The sequence below is a fragment of the Gavialis gangeticus genome, unplaced genomic scaffold (assembly GCF_001723915.1).
Source record: "Gavialis gangeticus isolate Ggan-Ray unplaced genomic scaffold, GavGan_comp1, whole genome shotgun sequence".
NCBI classification, from domain to species: Eukaryota; Metazoa; Chordata; order Crocodylia; family Gavialidae; genus Gavialis; species Gavialis gangeticus.
Genome location: NW_017729004.1, coordinates 3,810,206 through 3,835,246, shown reverse-complemented (window position 1 = coordinate 3,835,246; position 25,041 = coordinate 3,810,206). Strand labels below are relative to the sequence as shown.

At 47.5% G+C, this 25,041-nt stretch overlaps 1 protein-coding gene across 6 annotated transcripts in view; it reads right to left on the bottom strand.

Annotated features, from left to right (window-relative positions):
• Positions 1-25,041, bottom strand: part of ALS2CL (ALS2 C-terminal like) — a 127,429-nt gene that overhangs the window by 44,791 nt on the left and 57,597 nt on the right. For 4 of the 6 annotated variants that reach the window (XM_019508036.1, XM_019508033.1, XM_019508032.1 and 1 more), the window contains exons 2-11: positions 17,714-17,822; positions 16,511-16,703; positions 14,584-14,649; positions 11,481-11,646; positions 10,680-10,808; positions 8,158-8,277; positions 7,216-7,292; positions 5,851-5,917; positions 4,983-5,179; positions 194-259 (exon numbers count right to left, since the gene is read on the bottom strand). In XM_019508036.1, the coding sequence (XP_019363581.1) occupies positions 194-259; positions 4,983-5,179; positions 5,851-5,917; positions 7,216-7,292; positions 8,158-8,277; positions 10,680-10,808; positions 11,481-11,646; positions 14,584-14,649; positions 16,511-16,703; positions 17,714-17,819 (1,187 nt within the window). In that variant the 5' untranslated portion in view covers positions 17,820-17,822. Of the gene's footprint in view, positions 1-193; positions 260-4,982; positions 5,180-5,850; positions 5,918-7,215; positions 7,293-8,157; positions 8,278-10,679; positions 10,809-11,480; positions 11,647-14,583; positions 14,650-16,510; positions 16,704-17,713; positions 17,823-18,363; positions 18,982-25,041 lie in introns of those variants that run through there. The other 2 variants (XM_019508030.1, XM_019508031.1) reach the window with 2 other exon arrangements.

Sequence of the window (25,041 nt, the reverse complement as noted above, 5' to 3'; positions counted from 1 at the left end):
CTAACAGCTGTGGATCCCAATATGCCTTAACCATACCAGCCAAAAGGGTCATTAGGCTCAGAATGAACCTTTGACCTTGATTTACGCTAAAAACTGAGAAAAAAAATAGCAATACTAGAACCTAAAAGCATGAACACCCAAGCAGTAGTCTTTAGGTTGATGAGTAAGGGAAGCCAGCCCTACAAAGACGTACCCATGTTCCAAGCCCTCCTTGAAGTCTCCAACGTGGTTACGTCCATCAGGCCACTTCAGCGTCCCCCTGCAATTCACAGCAAGCATCAGAAAAGCTGATCAACCTCTTTATGATTCTCTGACTTAAGCTAAAACGCAAGCACTACCCCTGCCCTTGCTCCAAGACACTTGGCATTAGGGTTGGGACTCTCTCTCTCAGTATAAAAACTCAGGGAGGGTCACAGATTCACAGACGTTTAGGGCTAGAAGGGACCTCATGAGATCATTGGGTCCAGCCCCCCCTGCTCTGGGCAGGAAAGACTGCGGGAGTCAAATAGCCCCAGGGAAAGTGTGCGTCCAGTCTCCTTTTGAAGATCTCCAGGGTAGATGCCTGCACCACCCCTGCTGGGAGTCTATTCTGGAGTCTGGTCACATGAACCATGAAGAAGTTTTTCCTTGTATCCAGTCTGAAGCCTTCTAGCAGTTTATGACCATTGCTTCTGGTTTTCTCCTGGGGCGCTTTGGTAAATAGTTGTTGGCCTGGCCCCTGATGCTAGGCCAGAATTTGGAACAGGTTTCCAAGGGAGGTGATGCTCTCCCTTACCTTGGGGTCTTCAAGAGGACACTGGGTAGGCATCGTCTGACCCCAGTGCTCTTTCCTGCCCAGGGCAGGGGGTCAGACTTGATCATCTGTTGAGGTCCCTTCCGACCCTAGCAGCTATGAATCTATGTTCTCCACGCATTTATTTGCAAACTGCCACCAAATTCCCCCAAAGTCTTCTCTTTTCTAGGCCGAACAGTCCCGTATCGGTCAGCCTTTCCTCGTATGGATTGCTCTTCAGGCCTCTAATCATATAAGTGTCTCTTCTCTGGACTCTCTCAAGCATGTCCACATCCTTCTTGAAGTGCGGCGCCCAGAGCTGGACACAGTGCTCCAGCTGTGGCCTCACCAGTGCCAAGGAGAGTGGGAGAATAACGTCCTTAGTTTTGCTTGAGATGCATTGGTTGATGCACGCCAGAGTATTGTTTCCTCTGCTAACTGTAGCATCACACTGGTGGCTCATCTATTCATTTTATGGTCAATTATGGTCAATTAGGTCTAGGATTGTTCTCCAGAGTACACATATCGACTCAAGTGTTTGCGCCTTGGTGCAGAGCTAGGAATCAATAAGGAAAGGGCACTCACATCCAGAGCATTTTTTATAGCCATGATTTCATTCTGCCACGATGATATTCATGGTCTCATTGCAAGTCCAGCATTTCAGGGAACTGAGCTGGACAAATCCAATTAAGTAACGCTTTTGATATATTTGCTGCAAATCGAGACTCAGCTCACTTCACAGGCATGATGTCAAGGCTGCGATGATTTGGGCGTTTTCATCAAGGTGTAAGTGCTGGTCAGAGACAACTCTTCGTTGTAAGAGCTAATCAAGTTTGAATCCTCAAAAATGTTTAGCAACCCAAATAAGCAAAGCCCAGCAAAATTGGTTTGTGAAAGTGTTCTGAGAAGATTTAGAGGCAAACTTTTGCTAAAAATGTTCATTCAGCTCCAGTCCCATTGTCCACAGCATAGTGGCCAACCTGTGCACATGGCAGGTCACAGAATCACAGAAAATTCAGGCTGGAAGGGACCTCAGGAGGTCACATCTAGTACAACCCCCTGCTCCAAGCAGGACCAGCCCCAACTACATCATCCCAGCCAAGGCTTTGTCTAGCTGGGTCTTAAAAAACCTCCAAGGATGGAGACTGCACCACCTCTCTGAGTAACCTGTTCCAGTACTTCACCACCCTCCTCGTGAGAAAGTTTTTCCTAATATCCAACCTCAACTTCCCTTGCTGCAGCTTTGCTCAGCAGAGATCAAGCAGCAGAATAGCAGGTAGGACAGGGAGTACAGAGAAGGAAAGAGAAACCAGAGCAGCAGGTTGGGCTGGGAAAGGAGATCAGAGTAGCCCTCGGGACGGGTGCAGGTCTAATTTGTGACATGCCTGCCAAAAAGGTTGACCCCCACCCCCCCCAACTCATCTAAAGGCTCCAAGTCACTCCATGGATCTGACAAGTGATTCTCAAATGCAAGGAGGTGCCAAAAACGTGCCCAAGTGCCCAGAGATCGACAATGCTCACAAAAGCTTTTAATTTAGAATTACAGATTGCAAAAATAATAATAATCATCATCATCATCATCATCATCTCAGTTGCACTTTCCAGATTAGGATGCAGAACTGGAACCCAAGACCTTAATCCTACTCACAGCCCTGCCACTGGCCCGCAGACACTTTGGGCAGAAAATACTAATCTTTATCTGCTTCCCACTGAAAAGAGGTACTGAGCTCCACTCTGTAAAGCACTTGGTGATTTACTGATGAAGAACTAGGGATCATTATGCTATAGCATCTAGGAGAGGGAGATAAGTAAGTGTACCATTTGAAGAGTAGGTGAGGGAGAAGGAGATGTATTGCTCTTTGATCCACAATAATTGCTTCATCTGTCAGCTTCCACCCCATGGGGACTGGAAGGTAAACCAGACAACTCTATGTCACTTGGGGTAAGATGAATTACTCAGGCTTAGCTTCATTTGCTGCAGGATTGGAGTGAATGGATGAAATGGTTACAGTGAGTCAGCTGATGTACGCTCACAAATAGGAAATCCCCTTTATAACAGGATAATTGTTCACCCATCCCTGCCCCAACCACAGATCAGGACACTATAGTATAAGGTGCTAGCCCTATAGAAAATCCATAAATCCTATAGAAAATCCATACTCCCATTTTGGCACAAAATGAGACAGGAAGGAACAGATGTCTGGGCATTATGATGGAAAAGCTAGATTTCATAAAATTATGGAGAAGTCGGGCTGGAAGGGACTTCCAGAGATCACCTAATCCAACCCTTTACCTGAGGCAGGATCATCTCTATCCAAACCAGCCCAGACAAATCCATAATCTAACCTATTAATAAAACCTCAATCAACCCTGACAACTCAAGACATCACACCCAACCTGCCACAGGTAAAGCAAAGGGGACTACGGCGACCAAAGTCCTGCTGCTATGAGGGTTGTTAAAATACCTGAAGACCTCCCCTTTCGGTCTGTAGTTTCTTCTTTCTTCTCCTTGTCCCCACCCATGTGCTGTTTTCCTTCCTGCATCAGCACAGAGGCTGAGAACCACCTACTAGTTTCCCAAACACATTTAGCAAGAGCTGCAGCACTAGGGTTACACAACACCTGCATATTTGTTTTAACGCATGCACAGAGCAGGGAGCGCATCGGGGATTTAAGTGCTGGAATATAAAACACAGCGCAGTGCTCATCACGCCAATTTGTGAAATGGGTTTGAAATGCATCTGAATGAGCTTTGACAGTACGGGCACAGAGCCAGCAAGATCAGCAGGATTTGTGCAACCACAGCAGGCCCGCAGAACTGGTGCAAAACTCAGCCAGCCCTGGAAGGACACACTCATTCATACGTTAGCAGATCAGTCAAGACTTTTTCCTGCTCCCAGATCTCCAGCTCTTTAGGGGTCCGGAAGAACTGGACTAAACTAAGGATTACCTGGATCCAGATATGAATGGCCCATGGCCTAAGAGGTGACCCAGCATAGGACTGTATTACATGAGCGGAAAAGAGCAACCATCCATGGCATCAAGCGCAGATCAGCTCACCAATGACCTTATGCATCAGTAGGCTTGTTATTACAGCTGGGTTCAGGGCGCATTTAAAGGAGCAAGGGTTGACAACAAAGGTGATCTAATGGCTTTCCCCAGCTCTGCTACAGACTCCCTACAACACCTTGGTCAAGTCACATCGTTGCAAGGTCTTCACCTGTGAAGTGGCAAAGCACCTTCCAATTTTAGCAGAGACAGGTGCTGTCTCTGGACACATCTACACATGGGGCGAGCCATATGGGGTCCTCATCTAATAGTTTCTTAACGCCCTATTTTAAATTAAATTGGAAGCAGAGGGAAGGGTGTGATCTGACAGTATGCTCTAGAGCAGTAAGGGCCAATCTTTCAGGCAGGCATGTCACAAATGAGCCCTGCACCCTCTCCAAGTGCCACTCTGATCTCCATGCCTGCCTTGGTTTTGGCTTCCTGCCCCGTGCTCCCTGCCTGATCTGCTGCTCTGCTTTCTGTCCTCTCTGCTGCTGTGCTGCCTGCCCCTGCCTTTCCCCACCCCCCAACCCCGATCTGCCATGTGTCGCACAGAGCTGCCCATGCCACTTCTGGCACCCATGCTGCAGGTTGGCCACCCCTGCTCTAGACCAAGCAGCAGCCCCATTCTGGAGCTGGGGCGAGGGGCAGCTGCAAGGATGCTTAGCTTTGAGCGTGAACTACTTTCAACCCAACAGACACCACTGCATCCGCCACCACCGCGACAGCCACTGCAAAACACCCTTCGTCAGGCAGCACAGGGGGTCCAGGCACAGGCTGGGCCCATGGGACTAGAAGGATTTGACACCCCTGGGCTAGATGCTGCAAAATTCAAGGCCAGACATTTGCTTTTCTAAAGAACAGGTCTCAGTACCAGAGCTACTGTGTCTGGTATGGAGCACTATTCTCTGCATATGACCAGGATTTAATACCCATGAGGAGTGCTTTCATGGTCCTTAGCCACATCACTAAGGAAGTTCGCAGTACAAACAATACCACCACCAGCAGGTCGGAGAAGGGTCCCTATGGCAGACCGACAAAGTCCTGAGGACAGAAGGAAGCCGACAGACGACCTGCTCCTATTCTGCCTGCAATCAGCTCATGCTACGATGAGTCCCATTCCTTTAAGATCAAAGAGCCGGAAGCAAATGGAAATCCTTACTTGCCATGTGGTTTCCCCCAACACCATTCTCCTTCGTACACCGCATTCTTGAGCCTGCCCTCCGTCTGGAAGATGTGCTTGAAACAGCGACAGATTGGAGGCTCGTTTCCTCCTCCAGCTTTGCTCCATAAAGGGAAGTCTCTCTTCCCGTTCAGCGCTTGACGCACCGCTTGACTCAGCTTCCACTGCCAGACAGCCTGGGGGCACAGAACGAGGAGAGGATTTGGGCTACAGAAGGAAAGGAGGGGAAAAAACTGCTCATGGCAAGATGAAAGTGCACAGAAGGCCATCTCCTGAGCCCCCATATAGTCTATCTACCACTGGGTGTCTAGTTTATCCATCATCTTCTGGTCATGTTGATTCAACACAAGGAAATCCCTCCTGGATATTCCTCTACAGCTCCAATGTTAAATGAAAGTGTTTAACACGCCATCTAAAAATCTGCCTGCCTTTAAAAGCAGGCTGGTTTGGGGAATGTAAGATTTTTTATTGGACCAACTGCGTAGCGGGAGAGATGACAGACAAACTCCCAACGACACAGTTGGCCCAATAAAAGAGATTACCCCTAAATCCATTGCTTCTCACATATTTCCTGGACCATCACGGCTCCAGACACCACTTCTGCTCTACTCCGCTGCCTGGTGGCATACATGGTCTTATAATCCGGAGGAGCGTGGAAGTCTTATCTTGACCAGCAAGAGCAATGCAAGGTGAGATGCCAGGGAAAGGAATTTGACGTCAAATTTAAATGTATTTTTTAATGTTAAAGCTTCAGTTATTTTTTCCCTCTCCCCTTATTGTTAACAATCAAGTCATCCTTGATACCAAACATATCACATCTTCAGAGCGGTTCTAGCACTGCACTCACCCTTATCTGTGGCTCCTTGGTGGAGAGGAAGAACGTATCTTCAGGGGTAATGATGCGGAGACTACACCTGCGAAGCACAGGGCAGGGTTAGGCGGGGATAACAGTATATCAAGCCAACCTGCAAGACTCGCTGCTTTTACGTGTTGAACCAATAAGCAAGTAACTGCAACCTGGGGCTTGTGGATGCCAGAGCAGCATTTTGTCTCAGCAAAGACAGACCACTGATAAACCCAGGAGCGCTCAAGTGAGGTTTTTCCAGCTCATCCTTCAAGCTAGCAGGAGAGTAAAAGCCTAAGAGTGGGTGTTGGTGCTGAGCCTGCTTGGAGTGGCCTCACTGATGTCCTTCTACGTTTGGAGTGTGCCTTTAGATGCAGAAAGGCAGGGGTATTCAGCCGCAACCTTGCCAGGTTTGGCCACTGGCGTGGGATTGATAGAGTCCTTTGTTAAAGGCCAAAGCAACCACAGCATCATCTAACCTGACCTTTTGGTATATCACAGGCACAGGATGCCATTTGGGTACACCTTCATGGAGGCTGACAAACAGATCTTCCAGCAAGGCTGCTAATCAAGGCCAGGTGCACTGAGATGAAGCAGGTCTTTCATCTTGGACATTCGTTCAGCCTCTATGTGAGATGAACATCTCTTAAAAGTTGTTCTTCTTGCTATGTCTGCTAGATTAAAGACTCCTTTACTACTCAGTGGGTGCATCTACACATGCACTTCTACTGCACAGTAACCAAAATCATTGCGCAGTATGGACACGCGTCTACACATGCAAGCCCATACTGCGCAGTAAATATGGTGACTGATGCTGACTTGAGTGTAAATTTGATACCTGCATGTTGTGGGTATTAAATTTATGCCCAGTTAGTTACTGTGAAGTAACACACATGTAGATGCCTTACTGCTCAGTAACACCGTGTGTGTGGACTGACTTGGGAGTAACTTTAGTCCCAAGTGGGACCACACACAGCGTTAATGTACTTTAACGCCTGCATGTGTAGACTCCAGCCTATTCCCACTTACTGCACAGTATATTTAAGCTGGTGTATATGCACGTGTAGACACACCCAGTATTTTCTTCCTGAGAATGTACTCAAAGAGCCCTTGAGTCATCTCAGTCTTTCCAAAGGAGCTCTTCTTTTTTTTAAGGTTATGCTTTGCTGGATGGCATTTTATCGATTAATTTTCAAGATGCCAATAAAAGCAAGCACTACAAAGGTATTAGCTGCCTGGAAAGCCACCTGAAATGTGTAATAATCTCATATCCCACACCCAGCTCCTGCTCATATAGCCAAGAAGAAGATGGAGATGATCTCAAACACCAAGCTAACCCCCTTCGCCAAGCAGAAGCATTTCACTCACAGTTCTGGGGCCGGCTTCTCCCCACAGGTTGCATCGACCCACAGGACCTTCAGATCAAAACTCTGAAAGCTGCTTCCCTGAGGGCCACACAAAGAGAAGCAGGTTGGTTAGGTTAGACAACATCACTCTGTCTTGGGCAGCACTGATAGAGCAGGTCTAGCTTGGCACCTCGAACCTCCCACTCCACCTTCTCACCCTGATCGTCTCATGCCAACCTGCATTGGAGCAGGGAAAGAAAAGGAGGGCCGGGCAGGAAGGGAATCAAGTCTATTCAGGGCTTTATTGCATATAATTTTCTAAGGTGAGCTCAAAACTATTGCAGGAAAGCAGGCTTTGGCATGAGTTTTGTGCCTTTTCCCCTATCTGGGTAGGTCTAAAGCCGCTAGTGCATAAACTACTTAGCTCAATGTCTAAGCTCTTGTATAACTCACGGTGTAGCTGTAGCAACAAGACCAAAGCCAGCTGCCCACCTATTTAATCAGCCTTTAGAGCAGGCTTGACAGCCCATGCTAGAGTCTATGCTACTCACAACTCTGCTTCCATCAGCACGTGACAGAGCTAGTTTCCATTTAGCTTGGGGCATATTTGCACAGGATGCTGTGAATACCCTGAAGACCTTTCCTTACATCTATTTACACCTAGATCTTGAAAACTTTTAACCACTTGCATAAGCATGTACAAATCTGCACCTAATATTAGCTCTCTTCTGGGCTAGCGCGAGGGCCAACAGTCATGCTGGACAGGCATGTACACGCCAACCAGCCAGGAGCCTGGATTTATTAGGAAAGTATCAGTGGCAGCAATACATTACTAGTGTGCTGGGGAAAAAAAACTATTCTGCTGGTGATCAGAAGTGAATCCAACTCTGCTGTAGTTACCAAATTGACAGGGTAGAAAGTCTTAGCATATGCCTACGTTGAAAAGAGTCCAAGACTGACTCACCTGAATGAGCACTAGGGCATCATTGAAGAGCAGTACCTGGTCAGACCGGCCCGTACTGGCAAAAATCGGAAGATTTTTGCTGTCCTCCAGCAGCTTGCGCTCAGGAAGACAAAGTGCATCCTGGAAAGGGAAGACAAGGCGTTTTATGAGAAAGAGGTGAAACCCTCTTACTCCTGATCAAGGGCATTGATTAGATTAGAATTAGAGCATATCTTCTTGAAGCAAGACTCCCAGAGAAGCCAGCTGAGGGTTGAGCAGTGGTCCTCAACCTTTCTAGACTCGAGGGAGCCCTTGAAAAATGCCAGCTCCTAGTTTTCACTTCTTTTTTCTTGAAGGGAAACTCCTAAAGCAATTCTTCCATTGCAAGGAACTCAGAAACCCCACAACAGGCCAGAAAGTTTTTAACACTGGATTCCTGTTTGAAATCTCTAGGTTTATCTAGCAACTCATGCTTGTGCAGCTAACATTGCATAGGTCTCCATAGCACCCTTGTAAGCATCCCAAGGCATCCCAGGGTGCATCCCTGTGCATATTCTCTAGACAGGGTGCTCTGGTGCAGGGATATTTTCCAATCATTGGATGCCTTTCTGTGGTTAGTTTGGTTTCCAGCTATCCATAGCTGCAGGACCCCTAGATGAGGAAGGTAAAATCAACAGAGGTTTAATTCCACCTTTGCTCCCAAGAACAACTGGGTTGTGTGTGCCTGGATGCAGCTGACCTCGGGGGCCTACTTCTAAACCACTTATAGGCCCAGAAAAAGCCACAATACTTCTGGTGTGTTCAGGGCTTCATTCATATTAAGGTTAGCCTCTTTCAATGGGAGGCAAAATGGCGACACCGGGAGCCTCTTACCCACTTCTCTTTTGAAACAAATTATGTATTTTCCCACCTACGAGATGTCCCCAAATAAAATATGCAACTTGTTTCTGAATAGCAGAATGAAGGGGTGGGGGGAAGAGATAGTCCCTTGAGTGTCTTCACTGGGGAGGAAAGAGAAAACATCCACGGACAGTAACTTCTGCTTTTTTGCTGGCAGAGACTGCCAGTGCCGGAAACTGCTTTTACCGTATTTCATGGATCATAATCTCCAGCAGCTGAATTTTGGAGGAAAGGTGTGTGTTGTATGTGGGAAGATATGGCACTTATCCAAATCCCTTAGACCCCATCCTGTGAGTTTACTTCTGGTGGGGCATGTCTACATGAGACACTTACTGCGCCTTAGCCTAATAACACTGCGCAGTAGCAGTGGCGTGGTGGTTAAAAATTGTGCAAATCGCCTACTGTGCAGTACTACTGGTAATGTGCAGTAGGTGTCACAAAATAAACATGTGCTGGCGCTATTGCGCAGTAAATGTAGTTACCGTGCATGTAGTTAGTACTTCATTAAGCAAGTCCTAAACTACATATGCAGCAACTAAGGCACATGAATGCATGTGTAGATGCCCCATGGAGACCCACTGCAAGAAACTTGCTTAGCTAGAGCCAGATCTTATTAGCAGGTTGCTGCTCCCAGATGAAGGATCATGGGATCAGAAAGCCAACTAGACAGCCTGCCCATGAGCCCCATATTGTGGCAAATGGTCATGTCCTGGGAGAGGAAGACCTGGGTTTTCTATAAGCCTCTGGAGAAGGTGGAGAAGGAAAGGAGTGAGATGGAGTAGCTGCATGGTTTGAACCCTTTAAAAGGAGGCAGGATGGTTCCTCTGGGAAGCAGGGTCCTTTCTCAATGAAGATGAAGCAGAAGGGAAGCAGGGCTCCTGGGATGGGAGGCTTGACAGGACTCGCAAGGACTGAGAAGGGATTGTTTGATGTGTTGGTGAAGGCGATAGTGGGAAGACCGGCACAGGAAACTTATGCTATCACTGGGAAGTAGGGATGTTAAATTTGACTATTCAGGAAAGCCAAATTAAATACTGAGCATTCTGGAGGTCACTGGGGATGTCTGAATGGACCCTGAGACAATGGCTATGGAAACTAACCCAAGATTGCAAGGACTTGCATAAAGGTGTCCACCATTATGGCTGCCTGGAATCATAAGGGAGGCCTTGCAATGATCACACCTTTGGTAAAGAGGAATGAAGCCCTCAATCACAGAAAATGAGGGCTGAAGGGACCTCAGGAGGTCACATCTAGTCCAACCCCCTGCTCCAAGCAGGACCAGCCCCAACTACATCATCCCAGCTGAGGTTTGTCAAGCTGGGCCTTAAAAACCTCCAAGGATGGAGAGTCCACCACCTCTCTGTTCCAGCGCTTAGACACTCCCCTACTGAAAAAAGTTTTTCCTAATATCCAACCTCAACTTCCCTTGCTGCAACTTGAGCCCATTGCTCCTTGTCCTGTCATCTGCAACCACTGAGACCAGCCCAGCTCCATCCTCTTTGCAGCCCCCCAGCAGGGAGTTAATCCACGGACGTTGCTAGTGCAAGCTCAATGCACTCTCCAGAACCTGCTGCTCTAGACCGCCAATAGGCCCACAGGATGCCAGAGACGGGACGAGCATCCGATCCATATTTATGACTCACTGTAAGTTTGTGCCCCAAGGATCTCCACAGGGCTTTGGTCAAACAGGCTTCATCCAGCACTTGGCTGATGAAAGACTGCAGCTCTGCATATTCCTTGATGGCACTGGTAATCAGGTCTCTCTCCGGGCACTGTTGAGCAGGGAAAAAGAGTTTAGGAATATTTCGGCATCCAGCATATCTACCCCTTCCTATGTCCAAACCAAAAGAGCAGCTATGAATTGCCAGCCTGCGATTCCCTGATCTCTTAGGAGACCTTGTGGCCTCGTCATTAGAGCAATGGGCTGTGGGTCAAGCCTCCTGGGTCCAAACTCTACTTCCAACGCATCTGTTACATTAGGCATTACTGTACCCCTATCGTCTGTCAGACGTACGACTCCAGAGCCATTTCACTCAGTATGTGGGCCTCTGAAGAGCGTCTGGGCATTTGGATGCTGCCAAATTCCCAGCCAGAAAGCTGCTTTGGGGATGCATGTTGGCAGTGGTAGGGAATGAGTGACAGCTGCATTAACCCCTTCACCACTACCGCCAAGGAGCCCCATGGTCTGGGTCTGATAAGAAACCCATTTGAATTAACAACTTTGGTCTATGTGATGTGGGTCCGATCTTTTTTCTCTTATATGACCAAGACTTTTACTGTAAAATGCTTAAAGACGCTCAAACAGAACAAATAACTCACACTGATAAAGGACCACCACCTGGGAAATCCTATTAATAAGCATTTTGGTGCAGATGTAGGTCATCTTTGTTATCAAAGCCCCACAGGTCTGGAATGAGACTATCCCGGCATGCGAAGGTTAGTACCTTTCCGGTGGTCTCGCTCAACCTGGTAAGGATGAGGGAATACTGCTGGACGTGCTCTCGGATGGGTTTCTGGAGGATGGTATGCAAGGCCATGGATACGGAGGTCTCTGGGATCCCATCTGTGAGAAATTGCTTCAGCACTGTCTTGTGATTCTTCCAAGCTTCACTGTGGGATTGAATCACAGCACAACTTCATTATCCAGTGTATTATTCAGCCCCCCACAATGAAGAGCTCTGTTTTTTTCCATCTATCTAAATGACGAGGCGACACGGCAGCCTTGGGAGATTTTTAGAGGACAACTCCGGTGAATATACCACACGACAAGCGTACGGCATTCAGGCCGTGTTATAGTCCAGCAAGCCAGCCGCTGGACTGCAGGCCAATAAGGTACACCTCTATTAGACTGCCACTGAGCTGCTGTTTAAGCTTGGGGTGGGGGGAAATCCCTTTGCAAAGGAGGGCAAATCAATTGAAAGGTGCTCCCAAAATAGTACCCACTATAACATTACTTCCCCATGGACTGAATTATACATGAGGGACAATACAGCAGCAAACCAAAGCTGATCAAACAACTCAGATTAAACCCTAAAACCAGAGGAGTTCAGTTTTTGTGTCTTCGTAGTGGCCTTTTTGATAGTGCTTGGACAATGGTTGGCACCATACTGCAAGAAAACCCAGGACGTTCCTGGCCCCAGCATCAGGGGTGTTGAAACCCAGTAGACTAGAGACAATTCTTCTTTAGTCGCTCACTGAACAAAACTGATCAGGAACCAAGACAAAAGGCAAGTTATGCGTGCAGCATCAGGAGAGAGGGAGTTGACAAAGCAGGCTGCAGGTCTGCACTATTCCTTCAGGCAAATCCAAAAAAACCCTCCAAAAAACAACTTTCAAATAGGAGGAGAAAGCCTTCTGTGTGACTTTTACAGGCCTGGTGAGAAATTCTCAGTCTTGGGGGTTCCCGACAGTCCATCTGGAGAGACACTGAGTGCAGTGAAACTGGTCTAAACTGAAACCTGTAAAACCTGGACACCTGCTCAAGTCTGAAAACTCCTACTGTCCTGGCTTGCCTGTGCACAACTCCATATTTTTAGTCTGCATAAGCTGGAAGCTAACATGGAAATGGAAAGGCAATTTGAAACCCATTTATAGAGACACCCTGCATATCTTGGGAAGTATGTACATCGTAGGTTGTGCGCATGTGCACGTGTGCATAGTTTGAGTGCAGTGCAGAGGGGGCTGGGAAGCTCCACTTCTCAAATTGAAAACTTGAAGCCAGGACTTTTTTCCCTGTGCTCTGTGTGTCTCTGTCGTAGACAGATTTATTTGAGTGTATCATAAAACCACTTTCCCTTATAAGATCAAGTCTAAAAGGGCCAAGTGTCCATTGGTTCCATCGTCTGATTCCTTCCCACAGTTATTTTGCAGGAAAAAAGTCAGATTCAGTCTTGTTCATTTATGCTGGCCCCTAAATCATTGCTATTAAAAGGACTGTTTGGTTGGGCTCTCCCCACCGTACAAGTTGAAAAGTTGCACAAGACGTAATCAAGTTGCTCCATTTGGGCTCTTGTCCCAAAAATTAAGATTATTCATTCTGGGTCCTAAGCCTTTTCATCTTCCTATTCTCTGCCTCACTTCTCAGCCAAATTTCCTGGTAGGTGTCAGGACAGGGAACCATATAGGATCCTTTCTCACCAAGACAAGGATGGGACACAACCACTGACTGGTCCTTCTCCCGATCCAAGAATAGCAGCATCCTCTTGCTACCATACGGTGATGCACTAAGCACCATCTTCTGAGGCATGATATCTCTCCTTCCCACAGAGGATCCAAACACTCAGTTGAGTCACTTTATTCTAGTTAAGACATTTCATGCTGTCGTGTTGAATACAGTGCTTAGAAGCCATCGCACTTCAATATCTACCTCAGTGGTTCCTAACCTCAGGCAGACTGCGCACCGCCGATTTAAAACAATGCAACCTTCAGCACCACCAGCAATTATTTGTCATGTAAAGTAATTATAATCTGTTCATGCATACCACGGACAGGTTGTCTGTGTAATAATGGTGGGACATGTACTGCCATTTGGGAACTGCCACGCCTTAATACTAGCGTTGAGTACTTATTTGCAAGTTAACAGAAACCTTATCAAAATCCTTCTCCTCTAACCAAGCCTATCAGCACTGACACCTTGTATTGACCATTCTTGCAGAGGAGACTAGCATCTCCCCTACACTACTATTAGGTGTACCACTTGGACTCATCTTTCAGGACAGAAGCACATCAGCACCACTACACTGGGATCAGGGAGGATCAAGCCACACACAGCCTGGTGTTGTGCCAAAATGAAGGGGGCTGTCTTAAAAAGGAAGCAGCTTCTCACTTAGCCCCACCTAAATGTCCCAGGAACTGGATCAGTTCAGCCTGGTGAGATGAAGGACTTCATTACAGGAGTAAGAAAACCCACAGCCTGTCCAAGCCTGGAGAGAGAGAGGGGCACGTGCCCAAATCCACCAGAGAGCTCAGACAATCAGACTTGAGTTCAGTGTGAGCACAGGGTCTTCGGTGGTTCAAGATATGATATTCAAGGTGCATGAAATAGCCTGAGAGCCACAAAGGTGGCACGATATCGTGAAGCAGCAGGCACCACTTTCTAGCTGTGGCAGATGGTTTTAGATAAAGACAGATGGTGAACGTGACCAAGTTTGGGAAGTGGGGAAGAAGCCATGTGTTTAAAGCAGAAGTCATTCACCCTGGTGTGGGTCAAGATGGTGTTGTTATGACTCAGCATGGCACCACAATGACACAGCAACTAAATGCAGAAGCAACCTGCATGGAAGTTGGCGGGACATGCAGACTCACCGTGACATTGGGATCACTTCAAGACAGGACCCCCATGCCACCTCTTTGATAAACAGGCTGGGTCATGAGATGATGAAGCCCTTTCTCCCCATATATCATCGGTGCCTTGCTCACTGCCTCTCTCTTATCAGTCATGGGACCCCAAGACCAGCCTAAAAGTCCCACTCCATTATAATTCCGCCATTCAAAATGGATTTATTACCTTAATGCTGGACAGGGGATCAATGAGTCTAAGCCACTAACCTCTTATTCTTTGCAGCTTGGTCAAAGCTCTGGACTACAACACAGTTTGAAAAAGTTGTGAAGTACCTGTTGATAACAAAAACAAAAAAAAATACAGACAAAGTTAAGTTAGGACTTAGCTACCAGCTTTCAACAATGCTGGTGGTGACTTTGAAAGTCTGCGCCAGCTCACTCCATACCTAGAGAGGCAGATGGAGACAGGGCCCACCACGTCCGATCTTGTAACTCACTCCACAGGTTTCACCCACATTAGGTCCTCTCCAGTGTCTCCCCACCATTAAGATATTCTCCTGACACTCAACCTAACACCCCTTGTGCTCATACAACAGCAGCCCTAAAGAACTAAACTGTGGGGAAAGGACTACAACCCCAGGTCTATACATACAACTTTCTGTCACTCAGGATCAAGGGCCAGGTCTGCACTCAACACAGACTCAAAGTAATGTGCATGGTTTTGCCACTCATGCTTTGTCAAGAGTGTGCAATGGGGAGTGTCACTAGGTATTTGAATTACTCTGGCTATTCTGCCAGGAATTTAATCAGCATTTGTTAGATCCATTCCCATCCCACCTCCTTCTTGCTGCTTTCCAGAAGCTTGAAAATCCATGGGCTTTGTAATGGGGTGCCCCCCTAAGGCACATGCACACACAAGGGCACACTAAAGTCAGATCCATCTGATCAGGACAAAGGCCACAGGTGTCAGCACAAGGGCTAGGCAGACAGCCAGATGCTGTTTGGTGGGAAACACAGGAATTAAGATTTTTCAGTCCAGAATGAAAATGGTTTTTGGAAACGAGATTCCAGATGTCTTTGAGGAGGCTCAGCACATTGAATTCCAAGCTTGACCTTTACACACACACACACACACACACACACACACGCACGCACCACTTTTCAATTCCTTTTTGACACACACCACTTTTCAATTCCTTTTTATACAAGAACAATGAGCTTTGCTTCCAAGTCGACTTCCAAACATATCTGAAGTTTTCTGCCGCAAAATTGCTGAAATCAGGAGATTTCAACACATCATAAAAAAGGAAGATCCCACCCCATACACACCCACACACGCAAAACAGAACTGCTGAAAGCAGCACTTCTTTATTTTGACCACAACCCACACAAACTCAAATTGAAAAAGCCACTTAGTCCTTGGTTAAAGTCTAATACTGGGAGGAGGGAGGGAGTCTGCAGGCAGATGTTGCTCCCAGTCCAACCTGCAAGCTCAGGCCCAGTTACCTAGATAAACTCAGGCAATACCAGGAGTAGGTAGGGTGTAGTATCATTGTATCGTTTGTAACCTAGTCGCGTTCCCCTCCTCTCCCCCATCCCTCTATTGTTAGTCCCTCGCTCGGGCGCTTTGTATTTCCATATCAGCTTTGTCATCTTTTTTCTGGATTCCCAATCCAAAACATCTACTAATAAAAGTCAATCTATTGCTAAGAACATCTCTATCGTGTAGCACACAGCAGTGACCAAGCTCTACAGTTCATCTCAGTTGACAACTGAAATCATAGACCATAGCAGGGTCCCAAACCTGCTAACACTTATTCACACTTACCACTGACAGCTGTGTTTCAACAAGTCCTAGCGATGGTTGTTACTCCATCATGACGTGCTACAAGCCAGTCTCTCAATAGACATTTCCATCTACCCACACATCCTCCTCCTGTAAACCATCCCACTGTGATCCCAGCAACACCTTTATGGGCTCGTGGCTCAGAGACATAGATTATTTCCCTGACACTCCAGGTTTTTTTTAAATTTCTGGCGCAAACATGATCACGAGAACATAAGTAAGCTAAACCTTCTCAGAAGCAATAGCCATTGCTAGAGAGAGGACACCCATTAGATCACCCAATGCTAATCCTATAGTCTACCGGTCTGCTCCTATAAGCTACCCTGCAAAGACATTATCTATACTTACTGGATGTAGTGCCTGAGAAACAGGTCTGCCTTCCAAATGATGTAGATGTCTTGGATGTGGAAGGACGTGGATGTGCTGAACTTCTGCCGTAGGGCTCGGTGGTGGTCCTCCGTCACGTCCCAGAGAGCATGGAATCGGTCATTCAACAGCAGCAAGAGTTTGAAGTTTTCTTTTCCTTTCTGATCATAAGGTTCTTGGAAAGAGGAAAGGGGGGAAAGGACACCACAATGTCTAGAGCAGGGGTTTGCAACCTTCTTCAACTTGAGGGACCCCTGGGAAATGTCAGCTCTTAGTTTTCACTCCTTTTTTGACTACAGAAAAGTGATAGAGCAGGGTTGTTTTTTTTTTCTGTTGCAAACAACTCCAAAAAACCATAACTGTGGCTTTCTGTTTGAAACCTCTGGGTTGATCTTGTGAATCAAGTTGGCAAACCTGAGAGTGCCAAAGTTGTGTAGCACCCCATGACACCCTTGGAAGGATCTCAAGGAAGCCGGGCGTGCTGTGGTGTCCTGGTTGAGAATCGCAGGTCTAGAGACTTCATGTAAGGCACAGATAGGACTGGAAGGGATGGCAGGGTTTATCTATCTAGCTCGCCCTGATGCACACAGTAGAGTACATTAATCTATTTGCCAATACATTTGATGTGTCTTCATATGCAGACAGGCATTTGACACTCTGACTTGTTGCAAGAGGTGTCCCTGGGCAGTCCCCCAGCCATTAGGCACATTTGCATAGCTCCATTGATGTTTATGGAGCTGTTTATACTGGCTGAAAACCTGACTCCATGGGTTATATTCCCACACCAGAGTAAGACAGGAGAAACACAGGGGAGGGGACGTTGCCAGGAGTGAACTGTCAGGACTCCACTCTCCAGACTTAAGCAAGTCTGAAGGCAAAAGCAAGACAGTGGATGGCATTTAAACCAGGACTGTCGGTGGCCGGGAGAAAGGAAAGGGTCACTGTTTTAGATGCGCCATGTCTCTGATGATCTCACCATACCTCAGCTTCCAGTAGAGCAAGAGAAAGCGCCTCATGGTCCCAGAAAAAGGCTTGCACCGGAGGTCACTCATAACCTACCAACCTCACTATCCAGTTTGGGTCTAAACGACATTTATTCCCATCCCCTCCTACAAAAACCTACCCAACAAGCTCTGCATTCAGATGACAAGCAGCAAATAATTATGGGAAGAGGAGGGGGCTTACCCGCTTGCAACATGGGCTTGAGAATGATGGAGTCGATCCGGGCTAGACACGCCAAGAAGGTTTCTTCCGCTCGCAGAAGTGACGTTATGCCTTCAGCAGTGCCCATGTCCTAAATGCAACACACAAGAGCTTTACAGAGACCCCAAATGATTCATATTGCAGTCCTTCCTATAGCCCAAATTTGTCCTTCATGCTTGGTGTTGCCCAGTCCCTACCCTAGGAAGCAGTCGGACACACAACACTAGTAGCATATATTAGTTGCTCTGGGACTTTATAGGAAGGAGCGAACATACAGAGGCTTGCAGTAGAAGCTGTTACAATAAGTGGGGAGTAGCCCAGTTTGCTTGGAGCAAACTCTCCTCCAGGATTAAACGGACTAGAGAAGCAGACACATGGCACTTGCAAGAAGTAACTTTACCCTGCGTCCAAGTGAGTCGCCGTGTAGTAGGGCCCGGTGTTGAAAAGTCGAGCCCAAGTTATTTCTACAAGTGCTAAATTCACATTCCCAACTGAAACCCATGTATGCACAAAGCAGCCACACTGAGCATCAGACCACATTTCCTGCCTCAGATTATCTAATGCTAGCATGCAAAAGCCCAGCTCCGCTGGAAGCCAGAAGACACCTCTACATTACCACAAAAGCCACCTACCACCACGGCAGCTCTACCCACATCCCACTTCTTCAGGGGAACAGAAAACCTCCCCTCCTCTTCTAAGCACAAACTAGCTACATCCGGCACCCGGGAGGATTTGCCCAAAAATGGAAGTACCAAGCCGCAGCGGTGAACCCACATGAACGCATTCCCAGGGCTTCCTCCTTTTCTAGACACAGATAAACAAGCTTGAGAAAGCAAGCATTGCCAGCTAACGTCACAGAAGACTAGCAGGGAAAAGAGCCAAGGGAAAGAAATGCAGGGTGTGGTTTGCAGATATTGCTAACCAGAAAAAAAAATGCAACTCTAAGGGCATGGACAGATGTACAGAAGGAGAGAAATGGCCTTTAAGGAGCACAATTCAGCATTAGCTGTCATGGTGTAAGTGTTTCATCTGCCTATTCCTAACCTGCAGCAATTTACCCCCGAATGAAACAGGGAGGAAAGTTACTGCAGTTTAGTTTCACTTGGGGGGGGACAGATGGAAGAGGTACACCTGACTCAAATGGACAGCAGTAAGCCGTCTGCCTTTCCAGCCCCTGTCCTGTGCTTTGAGATCACTTCCATAAGAAGAAGCACCCGTACAAGCCTTTTTTAATTGGTGTGAAGGCAAGCAATGAGGAGCTGCCGCTTTGAATTTGTCCCAGATTTGCAGCATTGTGCAGGGATCAGGAAACAGCGGGTTCCCCCTTGCAGGCTGGCAGCACTCCAGCCTGCATGGGCTGCTTGGGGCTGCCAGGAGTGGGACACAGGGGATGCCAAGTGCATGTGCGGGCCCGCACACGTGCATGTGGCCAGGAAGGCAGCCGAGCAGCACAGAGAGCAGCTCCCTGCAGGTAAGTCTGTGGGAGGCCCCCACGGTGAGGGAGGCAGTGGGGTAGGGGCAGGGCAGTGTGTGCAGCCTGGGGCTGGGATAGAGCCACAGGTGGCTCATCCAGGGGACACGGGGAGCATATGCCCCTAAATTTATCTGTGGGGCGGAGGCAGCCCACTGCAGGCTCAGGGCTCCCCACCCTGTTGCTTTTGCCCTCGGAGACCTGTCCTGTCCATGTACCCCGTGCCTGCCCAGCAGCAGTGGGGGCAGTGGTGGCATGGAGTTGTGTCCCCCACTGCTGTGGGGTGGGCAGGGGGCTCCCAGGGCAGAAACAACAGGGCAGGGAGCCCCGAGCCTGCAGCAGACAGTCCACATCCGCCCCTGCTTGGCTCTGCTCCTGCTGCAGTAGAAAGGGGACTGGGGGGGAGAAGGAGAGGCAGGCACGTGTCCCCCCTTTCCATTTGAAAAGGTGGTCAGCCTGCATGCAACAAACACACCCACTCGCTGGAAAAGGTGCTGAGGCAACTGCGCCCATCCAAATGCACTTTGCTACCCTTTTTCATTCACTCCCCCCCTCCCCCAACACCTCTATATTATTTAAGGAGAAACTCCATTTTTTTTGCCTAGAGAACTTCAGCCTGTTCAGCAAAGCACTTCTGCTTCAAGACTGAGAATCAGAGTATAAAGCTGGTGGGGAGAACTTTTAATTTTGCTTTCTAATGCATTTTGGCCAAAGCAATCAGTCTGCTGAGAGAGGCTAGCTTCACAGAGCGAACGGACGGTTATGTGTGGTTAACAAGCAGAGATTTGAAATCAATAAGAGCTTCCTTTGTGGGATGAAAGGTCATCCTTTCAGACGCCTCTGCTACAAACCACTCCAACATCCCTTGACATGTCCTTTAGAGCACACACTGGAAATTAAGTACATCTGGTGCCTCCTTTCTGCCCTGCAGCCATCGGAGATAAGCCAGAGGCTGGATGTCAAATCTGAATGACCTTCCTCGAGCCCTCACCACCTGCAGCATTGGCAACAAACCTGGGTTGTCCAGGGCTACGATTTCAGTACTCTTCCCTCTCCCATACTCCGTTAGTACCATCCACTCCTCTGAGGAAGGGAACTCAAGTTCATGAAAGCTTGTGGGTGCTCTCTCTATTGTGCATGTGGCAAAAGGTCGGGTAGATACGCACTTTACAGACCAACTACTGTACATAAGAGATATATGTGTGTATAATGTACATACCATGTGTGTGCATGCATACATATATACCTATCTATATATACATATCTACACACACGTGTGTATACAGTATATATCTGTGTGTGCATGTTTATGCATATATGTATATGCATATGTAGGTGTGTATATATACACGTGCATGTGTGTGTATGTTTGTCTATATACGTGTGTGTATATATGTGTGCACATGCATGCACGTGCGTATATATGTATATATATACGTGCACGTGTACATATGTATGTGTGTATGTATATACACGTGTATATATGTTTGTCTATATACATGTGCATATGCATGTGTATATATGTGTGTATAGATGTCTGCACGTGCATGTGTGCATATATGTGTGTGCATGTGCATATATGTGTGTGTGTATACAGATTTGTATATATATGTGTGTGTGTGTGTGTATGTGTGTGTGTATGAGATTATATGTACACACACACCCCTATTTATTTAGTCTATAAAGTGCAATCTCTACCCTGTCTTCTGCCATTCATTCAGCCAGCATTTGGTGAAGTTTTAAAGCAGCCCTTCTTCCTTCACATGCAGCTGTTAACTGGCAAGGTCATATGATCTAAGGAGACTAAAATGATAATGGAAGGAATTCAGCCCCCCTTTCTTAAGGTCATGAGTTGGAGTCATTTACTGGAGCAATTATTTGAGTATGTGTTTACTCACCCCTAGACAAAGGGGATTTCAAAGCAATTGCTATTGTGCCATCCAAATGATGACTCAGGGCTGAACCTTAAATAGCCAAGAGGGGGCTGGGGCAAGCAGAGGTCACATCCAGCATTTGCACATTTTAGGAACTGAATGGGAGCTGCGGCAGAGCTGCGCATCAGCAGAGTGCCTGGACAGAGGGTTCACAAGACTCCCTTGTTCTGCCGAATTAATAAAGGTAACATGGGCTAAGCATCCCCAGTCTGCTGAAGTCTGCTCCTGGCATTATTAACCGTTTGCCTTCAAATGCATGATGAAATCTCAGTCACCCATGGGTTAAGTTGCTTTATGGTTCTGATTGCCGTATTTTCTGTGGTTCTTACTTTCTGTATGAGTCCACCTTAATAATACGGCCGTAAATTCTGGCTTTTCCAGTTGCGTGATTTAGCACTGGGGAGAGAAGATGGAAGGATAGGAGTAGAGGGAGCTTCCCAAACACATTGCCCTACCTCAATCCTGCTTGGGAACTGGATGGATAGATGATGGGGAGCTTTCTCGGAGGTCATCCAACCTCACAGCTCACCAGGTTTTTGGCCTCTCTGCTGAAGTATGCCAGGTACCCTCTGGCACCAAGAGGTGAACCAAGACTGAGTCATCTTCCTGTGGCCAAGCATCCATTAGAGAAGAACAATCCTTGATCCAACCTGAGCTGGTGATCAGGTCCTATTGTATCAGGATCAAGGCACAGCAGAGCTGTCAAACATGCGCATCAAGATGCAGAGGCCTCGACAACCCTAAGAGAGGTGAGCAGCATACTAGACTTGTTCTGCGGAGATCAGAGAACAATACAGAGAGGCATGTCCAATATTATTTTCAGCAGAAGAGATGAAGATTTTGCTTTCCACTAATTTGCAATCCTATGCCCTATGCCTCTTGTTCCATTAGCATCACTACTGGGAAAAAAACCATAGACATCAGACAGGATTCAAAGCCTCTTGTTGAGTTGCTTATCATCACCTGTTCTGTTACCTTCTCACCTACGATGACTTCTTCAGACGGGGACCATCCGCTCTCAGCACAAAATGCCCCACTTCTGCCCTTGAATCCTTGCTTTATCTCAGCTGCATTTCCAAATCAAGTGGAGCTTGATGCTTCAAAATCATCCCAGACAGAACTCATGGTCCATGGGTAGAAATAGCACCAAGTCCCTTAGCGTCTAGGCAAGGTGGGAGGTATCCTCCATCCAAAGCAGGGGTGCCAAGAGCACATCTGTCCCCAGCACTTTCTTTGCTTTAAACTCCCCATGTGAAACGTCACAGCTCCACCCCCTCCTGACTCATTTGTCCTTGCAAGTCATTGCACCATCCCAGTGCTTTCTGCTCCAATGACCGCCAATTCATCAGCTTTAGTTCACCCACTTCTCAGACTGCCCACAGTCTCATTCCCATCCCATACTAGGCATATGCACCATCCTCCCCGAGCTGGGGGATACCGCTCACGTGACCCTCTGGACAACCCAACCTCATCAGCACCTGACAAGGAATGGGCCCGCTTCATTTCTCTTGAGCCAGCTCCTCACCTCCCTAGAGGCAGGGGTGAGGACCCGTCGAGTCAAGCTTGGCGCTGGTGGAGAGCATCAAATGCAACTAGGGAGTTTTACTATGGGCATTTCTTCACGGCAGAGTTAGCTCGAGGCTCGTACTGAGGTGTTGACCCTAAAAGCTTGTTACCCGATTACCACGATGCTCCCAACTCAGGTTTGCTGGCTCCGTTAGGAAGAGAAGTTAGAGCCTGGGCAATCCTCCTCCATCCTGTAATGAGGATGTCGGCTAAAGCATTTGGATGTGAATAGCCCTCCAGTGGTTTTCTACAGTGCCATCACCCCTCACATCTGCCTCTGTTGGCAGAAGCGATCCCACCTGGCACTGGGAATACAGCAAACAGCAGCTCAGTTCACTGCATCATGGAGAAGAGAGAGAGGGAGGCTGGGTGGCATGTCTAATATCAGTGTCAGAAGAAGTGCCCCCCTGAAACCTTAGAGACAGATGTGTGCAGTACCAGAGGGGATGCAGTCATTTCAGCAGGGCTCTGCAGTGTGGCCTGCCCATAGCGGCAGGCTTGGGAGGCTGGGGATCCAGCCCCCTAGGCTAATTCTGCAGTGAAGACATCACCTACTTCACAGATCATAACTCTTCTCACCCCACCATTGCATTTCAGTTTGCAGCACAGGTGTCCCATCTCGCAGATGCACTCAGGTCCAGGCATTACTGTCACCTAAAAGTATGCTGGCACCTAGAAAACTTGAATTATGATCACGGCCCTATTGCTCCCAACACTGCAGAGGTATAAAGATGAATCCCATCCTGTGGTTTATGGTTTAACATCCATTATGGTTTACATCCTAGCTCTTTACAGTTAAACATAGAGGAGGTGGGGGGGAAATCGATGCAGGTGCAACTGCAAATTATGACAGGGGTGGCTTGTGGGAGCTAAATGTAGCACCGGTCTATGTGCCAATAGCAGGTTAGTACCTTCCCCCCCCAAAAGTACACCCGGGGAGATCAATCTCTGCACCAGCTCCCACCTGCACCATTTGTGGCATGGAACAAGCATGAAATACCTGGACAGGGAGGTGTGATCTGATTATGAGCTTTGGGGACAACCCTAGATTTTAAAAGAAATGGATCTGAGGCATTCGTGGGAGCGGTGGTCTCGGCAGAAGACAGAGGACTGGACTGTATTTTTTTCCTGTTTGCTTGCTTATAATGCTGTAGTCTTTGACAAAGCTCTCCTGACTTGTTAATACAGTGAGAAGTCTAAAGAGGTACAAAAGCAACTCGCTTGGATCCATGCAGGTGAAAGCTTGGATCAAGACCTAAATTAGGCAACTGGGGGCCAATGCAGACTCCTCTTGAGTCAACGTGGGTTGTGAGCTCTTTCACAAGCATGTTAAGCATTAGCTCCCTGGAGCCCCTGAGTTAATCTGTAGATAACAAAGTCTGCTTCTTTCTTATCTAAATCTTTATTCCTCCCTATCAAGACTAAGAGCATTGAGTCCATACAAATGCAGTGTGTTATGCTCTGGCTGAATTTGCAGTTAGGCTGGAGTTAAAGAAGCCTTTTGTTTTACAAGGGAAACAATCCTAAGCCTTGTTTGGCCAACACCAGCTCTCTGAAGCAAGCTTTTCATGTCAGATGGTGGAGGCAGGCAATGGGACTTGACTGAGAAGTTAATGTTCATGTACAATTGAAGTCACCAGGGAAGCAGGCTGGAAAATGCAGTGTGCAGATTAAAAGATGAACATTGGAAAGAAAAATAAAAAGGGGTGGGGTGGTAATATAAACCCCCAAATACAGTGTCTAACAGGAAGAAGGGAGCATTTAGATACAAGATAGTAGTGAAATGCTTTGCAGGGGTGGGGAAAGAAGAAAGAGCCCAGGGAAGTGTAGTTGAATTAGCTGCTTAATCCCTGTGGTCCTTGGTCCTGGATGTCATGTCACCACCAATAAGTACTGCACACACTGAAGGAGAGGAGAACCAGGCTGATGTGGCAGCCTTGTAGACCTGATGGACAAGTGAGGCAAGGTATGAGCCAGTGAGAAGAAGGAACATAACTCATTTCATGGGACTGTCCCTGGATGAAATCATCCCAGGCTGAGAGAGATGTAGCCGGTAGACTCATTGGAAGGGAGCTCCGGAGGTCACATCTAGTCCAACCCCTGCTCCAAGCAGCACCAGCCCCAACCACATCATCCCAGCCAAGGCTTTGTCTACCCAGGTCCAAGGATGGAGACCTGACCACCTCTCTGGGTAACCTGTTCCAGCACTTTACTACCCTCTTAGTGAGAAAGTTTTTTCCTAATATCCAACCTCAACTTCCCTTGCTGCAGCTCGAGCCCATTGCTCCTTGTCCTGCCATCTGCCCCCACTGAGAACAGCCCAGCTCCATCCTCTTTGC